Raw genomic sequence first — 8,323 nt, 5'->3', positions numbered from 1 at the left:
AGCCTTCTCTGTTTAGGCTTTGGACCCAAGGAGGCTCTCTTCTTAATACTGTTCAGTGATACCTTTTCAATTCCAGGCTAGGTGCTTGGCACTGTGGCTGCAGCCATGACCAAGACAGTATCTCTGCTGCCCTGGGTGAGCCTAGCTCAGCCACTGGATGAAAAACAGCCTGGGTGTCTTCCCGTCTGAGCACCTGCCGGCTTCCTGTCTGTCTGTCTCAACCTATCTCTGCCTCCACACCCATCTACTCACGTGTCCATCTCTCCTGCTTGCCAGTGCATGTAACTATCTCACTGTGTGTCCATTGGCTTTTCTGTCCGACTCTCTGGAGTCGTCACAAATGGTCCTGTATCTGTTGCAGGGAACCGGCCTGTCCCAGGTCTCCCGTTGTGTGTGTCGTTACTGCGGTGTGCTCTGTTTGTTTTCCTGGCTTTCCCCCTCCTCCTCAAGGGCACGGACTGTGTGTGATCCATGATTCATCCTCGTGTCTGGTGCTTGCAGCATGGGGCTGAATCAGAGTAGATTAAAGTTTGCCAACTGAATGAATGAGAGTCTCCAGCCCATGTGGACTGAGTTACAGTGAAACAAGATCATTTTCTTTCACCCAGAGGAGCAGAAAGCTGGGTCCCAGGTCGGGCTCAGGCTGCAAGGAGGAGAGAGCAAACACTGTCTGTCCCACTGAAAGTGAAGAGGGTTTTAAGGATGGTGCTCCCATGGCAGGGAGCTCAGGATTTGGGGTCCTACCATGGAGGTAGACCAGGGTCCCTGTCTGGGCAGTCTGGGGGCTCTCAATGGAGGGAAGTAACATAGGAGCCCAAGGAAGGAAGATTTTCATCTTGTCTCTCTTCATCTTAGGAGCCAGGGTATATGCTCTGCCGGGGAGGGGGACGACAGCCCAGTTCCCATTTCTGAGTGGGAGGAGCTTGGGGTTGTTTTGTTCCCCCCAACTTCGTCCCCCTAAAGCCCACCTGCAGCTCCCCTGCTTGGCAGCAGCACACTCTGGAGACCCATGCCCTGCTCCATGGGCCCCCTCCCTGCTGGGGACTAAGAGGGAGGGTCCCGTGCCACTCCCAAGCCAAAGGGAGAAGCCTGAAGTCTGTGTCAGTCATGCGATCAATGCAGAGTAACCTCCCCGGAAACATTCATAAGTTTAATCCACGCCAGTAATAAAATTGCATTACATTTCTCATAAAATAAATGTTCCCATTTATATACAGAAGACAGACTGTACAGGCCCAGCCTGGCCCCAGGAGGGATCACACACAGACGGGCAGCGGTGGAGGAAGGGCCGTCCCACCCATCGAGGACGGAGGCGTTCTAATCCGCAGGAGAGTGGCTGGCTGGCCAGGCGGGTGGGCAGGCGGGCAGATGGGCCTGGAGGCCAGGTGCCGGGCGTTACTGAACCTGGGATTCAAAGGTGCCATTGAGCTGTCCCTCCTCATAGTCCATCTGACACAAGATCATATTGTTCTTCAGGAAGAATTTGTCTCCCACACAAAATCTAGAAAATCCAAGCAGAGAAAGAGGCCATGGAGGGGTCCCAGTGGATGGTGGGGGCTCCAGACCTGACCTTGCCCAGCCCAGGAGGTGGATATATGGGAAGTGAGGTCCTGGCGAGTGTGCTCCTTGAACCTTCCAGAGGGGATCCCTGAAAGTCTCACGGCAAACACGGTCAGTCACTCTGGGTCAGCCCAGCCCTCGGCCAGGCCCTGCAGCCTAGGGTGTAGGACAGACAGACAAGCCTGGGCCAAGGCCTTCCATAGCCAGGGCTCTCATGGAGGTGGGGGCAGGGATGGAGTTGGTGGGAAGGTGTAGGAATAATGTATCCCAGTCCCAGAGAAGGAGAAAGAGAAGGACAAAGAAACAGGACAAGACCAAGAGGGGGGGAGGGGGGAGGTGGAGATGCGGAAGGAGGAAGGGATAAAATGGCTCACTTTCCCAACCCTCTGTTCCCCTCCCCAGCTTAAGGAAGTGGCTCAGTGAAGGGCAATCTTCCTCTAAACAGAACCTGTGCTGTGGGCTTCCTAGAGCATCCTTCCAGGAGGAGGTGACTCTGTCCCGCCATCTTCTTTCCTATCCAAAGAAGGCCCTGCTTTGCCCCCCTGCCCCTCCCAGTCCTTCTCAAGTACTGGAGGATTCAGCTCCCCCTCTCAAAGATGTCCTCAGGGTGTCTGAGGCCTTTAGTGGGACCCCAGGGTCACAGCCACAGTCCCAGAAGATCCCACTTCAACCACCAGGTGGCACTGCAACTTCACCAAGCCCTCCTGGCAGCAGGTCTGGGCAGAGTCCCAGCCAAAGCAGTGTTCCCTGCAGGTCCCTCTGGACCTCACCCTCTGGGAACACTTGTATGAGCTCCTTCCTGAACTGGGGACTCCTGAGATAAGGGCCTGTCTTCTGGGGCTCAGACCCCAGCCAGGGCTGAAGGGCTCTGGATCCTTAGTTCCCTGGGGCCTCCCACAGGACTAGGGGCACAGAGTAGGGGCCAAAAGACCAGAAAGAAGGCTGGGCTGGAACCAGAATCGCAGGAGTGAGTGACCGTTCCCCAGGGGAATTTCACCTTCCAGGTCTGGGAACCCTTCTCACCAGAACCTACACACACAGGGCACAGGGCATGCACACAGAACCCTTGTATATGCACATTTAAAACATGCATGCACAGGAATACTCACTCATCATGCACATACAGCACACCAAGACCCTCTTGGTACATGGGCATTTAAAAATACACGCATGGACATGACACGTACTGTGCACACAGTTCATGCTTGGCCCCATCCATTACATTCGCATAGAGCTGTACTCTCTCCAAACATGCATGTAAGGTATTGGAGTGCACACATATGGCTCCAGGGGTCAGGTATACATAAAACACACACATGCATATACACGCTCAAACAACACACACACACAGAACCCACATTTGCATGCACGCCTCCATGGGACCCTTGGTTTGTGGCAGCAGGTGCCAGCTGGGGTCTGCTGAGTGTGTTGGGTCTGCTATAGTCGAGCACTCACCTCTGGTTGCAGAGCTGGCAGGCAAAGCAGTCGAGGTGATATACGTTGTCCCGGGCCCGCATCACCATCTCGAAGGCTGGGATCAGCTTGCTACAGGCGGCACAGTTTCCTGTGGTGCCGAAGAGCCTGCAGAGGGAAGGGTGCAGAGGGTTCAGGGGCCTGCCAGGGAGCTAGGGGGGACAGGGGAGTTGCTTCCACCCAGGGCCCCACCTGCCTACACCAGAAGAACACTAGGCTGGGCCCCGAGCAAGGGCATACAAGCCTGAATTTAGAGGTAGTCTGCCGATCATGGGCTATGTGTCCTTAGGCCAGTCACCGAGTCTCTCTGAGCCTCATTTATTTCAACTGTAAAATGGGGATTAAAATACATCCTTCACAGGCTTGTGAAAACTTCTGTAAACTCAGTCACAACTCCTTTATTAAATGCCTACACAGTGTGTAGGCATGTGCCAGGCACTGTTCAAAGGGCTTTCCAAAGATCAACTCATTTCATCCTGACGGCAACTTTCTGGGGTGGTCTTTTTCTGCTACTAACTCATGGTGTGACTTGCCTAACTCCCTTTTTCCTCTTCTTGGACCTCAGTTAATCCCTCTTTAAAATGGGGGTGCCGGACCAGATGATCCTGTTCAAAGATGCTTCTAAAACAGTACTGATGCCAAAAGGAAGTTCCAAGGACATCTGGCACGATGCCTCTTTGGGGCAGGCACCCCTCCTTCTAGCTGCTGGTTGCAAAGCTCTAAGGACAGGGAGATCCCTCCCTCCCCATACGGGCCAGTCCTTGGCTGGATGTTCCAGTGGTCTGAGCCAGCCTGGCTCCTCCTTGCTTCCTTTCTGCACACTAGCAGAGCAAGCTCCAAGTGAGGCAAGGGGGCTGAGAGGTGGGTGGGAGGCCCTCTAATCCCTGATTTGTCTAGCTCAAGCTCAGGCGCCTGCAGATGAGCTTGGCTCCATTATTCATCGGCCTGAGCTGCCTGGTGGCTCAGATTAAAGCAGACAAAGGCTGGACCACAGCATCTGCCTGCCAAGAGGGGCCTTTCCTGCCACCAGTCCAATGAGCAGTGTCCGCAGAGGGAACAGGTTCTGGACAGCCATTCTCTGGGGCTGAGCTGCTCAAGGAAGCCCCACTTCCACCCCGGGCCACTGGCCTACCTGGCCCCAGTCATTCCTTGGTCTCTGCCAGAGCCCAGGAAAATATCTTCAGGCTCTAGTAGCTGGAAGGGCCCAGAGTGCTTGGGCTCTGCTCACAAGCCCATCTTGAAGTCCTGTGGTCTCGTCACGGGGTCTGTCGCCTCCCCTCAATCTAGTAGGTTCGGCCCCCAGGTGACATCCTAAACTCCAGACTTGGAGGTCCCTTCCAGGTCATTGAGGGGTGAGTCCCCAGAAATAGCCTTAACCCCTCCCCCTGGTTCCACATCTCTCCTCCAGCCCCAGCCAGGGACACTGAGACACACATCGTGGTTTACTGAACCACCAAAAAAAAAAAAAACCAACTCTGGCAAAAGGCAGAAGTTAACAGAGAAGGTGCAGGCAGGTAAATCTTAGGCTCTCTGGGGAAACAGGGAAGCCTCCGCTGCTAACCCCTCCCTCTTCCCCAACATGGCCAGTCCTGAGCAGAGGGAGCCCCACCAAGTCCTGGCCCCGACCTATTAATTAATGCGATGGGCCTGCCGCAAGGCCCGGCAGCCACCCAGCAGCCGGCAAGGGAGCCAAATGCAGATGCTGGGTCTCAGCCAAGCCTCCCGCTTCGTGGCCTCCTTCCAACCTCGCTGATGTCACAGACGGCCTAAGGGAGGGTTAATTGGGGGAGGCAGCCCCAGGGAGTAGGATCCAGGTTGCGGGGGAGGGTGGGATGGAGCCTTGCAGGGAAGTGGTAGCCTTTTCACCATTCACAGAAGGGTAAACTGAGGCTGGGGGAGATTAGGAGCCAAGAGGCTCTGAACTCATTCAAACCCAGGTCTTTAAGCTCCAACATCAGCGGTTCTTTTTCTAGGGTCTGGTTATCTCCCAGGCATTGGGAGGTTGTCTAATCCCAGGGCCCAGCTGGAAGTAGGGGAGCTGGGCATTGGGGAGACTGAGAAGGAGACTTCATCAGGCCAGAGGGGCCCAGGGAAGTCAATGCTTCCCCACCTGCTCCTAGAAGCCCCTCCAAGGCATCCCTTCCCAGATTCCAGGGACAGGGTGGGTCAGAAGTGCCCACCCTGGGCAAAGACAGGGCCAGAGCCCGGCTAGTGCCCTTGGGAAGCTTCTCTCAGGTGCCCAATGGCTACAAAGGCCTGCCCAGGAACCAGGCTGAGCACCGAGTCCAAGGGGCAGGGCAGGGCAGGGGCGGGGATGAGTGCAGAAGGGGTCCTGGGGCTACAGCAGGCAGAGGCGCGCTGACCTTGAAGGAGGGGCTTTCTGAGTGGAAGGGCTGGGGGTGCAGATGGGGTGGGGGGGGCAGCTCACCTCAGGTAGTCACGCCGGCATAGGATGAGGTTGGCCTTGGTGTAGAGGGTGGAGCCCACCTCGCCCAGGCGGCAGTCGCAGCAGGCACACTTGAGGCAGTCCTCGTGCCAGTACTTGTCCAGGGCCTTCAGCAGGTAGCGGTCCTTGATCTTGCGGTTGCAGCCCGCACAGCCCTTCTGCTTCCCTTTGGGCTGGACGGAGAGCATCGGCACACCTACAGATGGACAGAGGACAGACATATGGACACGGCGGGCCCCCCGACTCCTGGTCTTGGGGCACATCCTTCTGCTTTTCTTTGCTGCACCCTCCAGGGCTGGGGTTCCCAGGAGCCCTCACTGTCTCCCCAGCAACCACCTCCCCTGGCCCTGGGTCCTGTCTTGTGGGCTGCCTGGCATGGCCTCCTCTTCTGTCCTGTGATGGTCCCTCCAGAAGCTGCAGGAGCCCCGCGCCTGCTCTGCTGCAGGACACACAATGAGCCCCAAGGCTCTGCCCCCTAGCCACAGCAGGCCTGAGGTCTTCTCATGCAGCTACCATCCCACTGGCTCTTTCGGCAGCCCTAAGAGTGGTCTTTCGCCATGGGCTTGGGGTCCCCTAGAGCTCCAGAATCTTTTTCCACTTCAAGACATCTTCACACTGCTGTGTGCTGGACCATTTTAACCCAGTACGTCAGGCTACAGCCTCGTGGTCTATTCACGTAGAACTGCGGAGGCGTCAAGAAGAAAGTGAGATGCTGGTATGATACTCCCGGGTGGACCAGGAGCTCAGCAGCTCCTGGCAGGTGTGCGCAGGGAGGTAGCTGGGCCTCGCCTAGTTGGGGCTCTCTTTAGGAGTGTTTCTAGCTAGATTCAAACTTCCTACCTGGCCTGCTTGAGGGAGGGGAAGTTCTGTGCCTCTGCATCTGTACTCCTCCTAGCAGGATAAGAATCTCTGAGACGCTGGCCCTCTCCTAAAGCCATGTGAGCTTCCCAACATACGAGGAAGCGGCAAGTATAAAGGGCAGGACTCTTGGCATGGCCTTCAGCAGGGGGAGGGGCAGACCTCCCAGAAGGCCAGTGTGCACACTCACGGGCACCCCATGCACACAGGCACAGCGTGCAGGCGTGGGCATGTCTGCACAGAGGCACAGGCTCCTGGCCCCCAGTTCTGAGGCCACAGGGAGGGGCAGTTGAGAAGGAGGTGGGGACAGATGTCGTGTAGGAGCCTGGACATCCACGGAAGCCCTGAGGCTTGCGTGTAGTGGAGATCAGGCTTGGAGGGAAGTGCAGGGTCTCAGAGCCCGGCTGGACAGCAGGGTTGCCTGTGAGACTTGTCTAAGAGCTCCTCATAAAGGTGGTGGGGGTTGGCGTGGTCTTTCCCTGACCAAGGCCCAGGTGGAGGCAGGGGGCACCTCTGGAGGGAACAGCTTGCTCCTTAGTGCCTCCTTGATTTTCCAGCAAGCTCCTGAAGCCTGCCCTCCTCTTGGGCCCATTGTCTCCAAAGGAACCCTGTAGTCTCCAAGGCTCTGGGTTCAGCTCCCAGCCCCTGGCACCCCTCCTCTCCTTCCTGCCCCCCCCCCCCACTCTCCTAGCCCAGGGTCTGAGCTGCTTCCTTTCCCTTCCCTCTTCCAGGTTGTGACCCTTCCTCAGGCTTCAGGGGAGAACCGGCTTCCAAAGGACCTCTGGCTCTGAATCCACAGATGTCAGGTCAGAGGGGCCCTCAGAGTTCTTACAGGCAAATGCTCTCATTCTATGGATGGCAAAGCTGAGGCCCAGGCGGTCCAAGGGGCTGGTGTAAGCCACTGATCAAGCCAGCCCCTGGGGTCCTTCCTTCCTCCTATGCTTTTTCTCAGCCTCACAGCCTCCTCAGACTTCTCCTGGAGATGGGGTGGCTCTCTGGGACTCAGGAGCAGCAGGACAGGTGAGGGCCGGGAGGACGCAGAGCGGGCTGCCATGGGCTTGCTCCTTCCTCCTGCCTCCAGTCCCCGCAGGGCCCATCTGTTAGCTTGGAAGTTCACTGCCTAATTTCCTTAATGCAGCTATAAAGGTTAATTGGTCTGAGAGAGCGATGGGGCTCAGGATGACTCTGTCCCTAGGCCTGCCTGTGTCTCCTCCGACCAGGGCCTGCCCTGTCACAGAGCTGAGTCGTCCATTGAGGCCAGCTGGGGGGCAGGCATCCCTGAAAGCCAAGGGGGCCCTGAGGGGCTCCTTCCAAGGCCTGGCCACAGACAGCAAGTGGGGGAGGGGTTCAAAGAGCTGACATGGGGAGGTCTGAGGGCTCCCAGGGGAAAACTACTGTCCTGGGGCTGTGGAGGGAGTGCCCAGCCAGCATTGCTATGCATATGAATTTGTTTGGAAAACCTCAGGCCAAGCCTCTATCTAGTCCCCTCAAGGCTGATTTTCCCCTTGCTCTTCTGGGCTGGCAGCATGCCTGGCTCCCTTCCCGGCAGTCCCGAGCCCTCCCAGGGCTCTATACTTGTGCTATTGCTGGCAGGGGCATGAGTGGCTGGGAACATCCTTACTCAGGGGATACAGCTGGCCCACTACCTTATTCCCCCAAATGAAGGAGCACTAGGAGTGTCTGTCCTGCTGCTCTATCTTCCATCTGGCTTGGCTCCTGGGTAGGCTGAGCCTGCAGGACTATGGACCACGTGGTAGCTGGCAATTCCATCACCGGTGGGACCGGCCACCTAGAGGACCCAGGGAGGCCACAAGGAACAAAGCCACATGCTCCCGCAGGTCCCCCAGGCTGGGCCTGGCACACAGCAGGTGCTCTGTAAAGCCTGCACACCCTGCTCTAGGGTGCTGGACTATGCTCCTGGCCCATGGAGAACTCTTAAGAAGCCATGTGGCTTCTGCCAGTGTCTTGACATCCACTGAGACATTG

General features: G+C 57.0%; 1 protein-coding gene across 2 annotated transcripts in view; it reads right to left on the bottom strand.

Annotated features, from left to right (window-relative positions):
* Positions 1-1,137: 1,137 nt before the first annotated feature.
* The window catches only part of LMO1 (LIM domain only 1), a 39,649-nt gene continuing 32,463 nt past the window's right edge, over positions 1,138-8,323 (bottom strand). For both annotated transcript variants that reach the window (XM_074372441.1, XM_074372442.1), the window contains 3 exons: positions 5,462-5,675; positions 3,016-3,141; positions 1,138-1,501 (listed from right to left, as the gene is read on the bottom strand). In XM_074372441.1, the coding sequence (XP_074228542.1) occupies positions 1,396-1,501; positions 3,016-3,141; positions 5,462-5,675 (446 nt within the window). In that variant the 3' untranslated portion in view covers positions 1,138-1,395. The remainder of the gene's footprint in view (positions 1,502-3,015; positions 3,142-5,461; positions 5,676-8,323) is intronic.

The sequence above is a fragment of the Camelus bactrianus genome, chromosome 10 (genome assembly GCF_048773025.1).
Source record: "Camelus bactrianus isolate YW-2024 breed Bactrian camel chromosome 10, ASM4877302v1, whole genome shotgun sequence".
NCBI classification, from domain to species: domain Eukaryota; kingdom Metazoa; phylum Chordata; class Mammalia; order Artiodactyla; family Camelidae; genus Camelus; species Camelus bactrianus.
The sequence above is the reverse complement of the archived record's forward strand: the minus strand, read 5'-3'. Positions and strand labels throughout refer to the sequence as shown.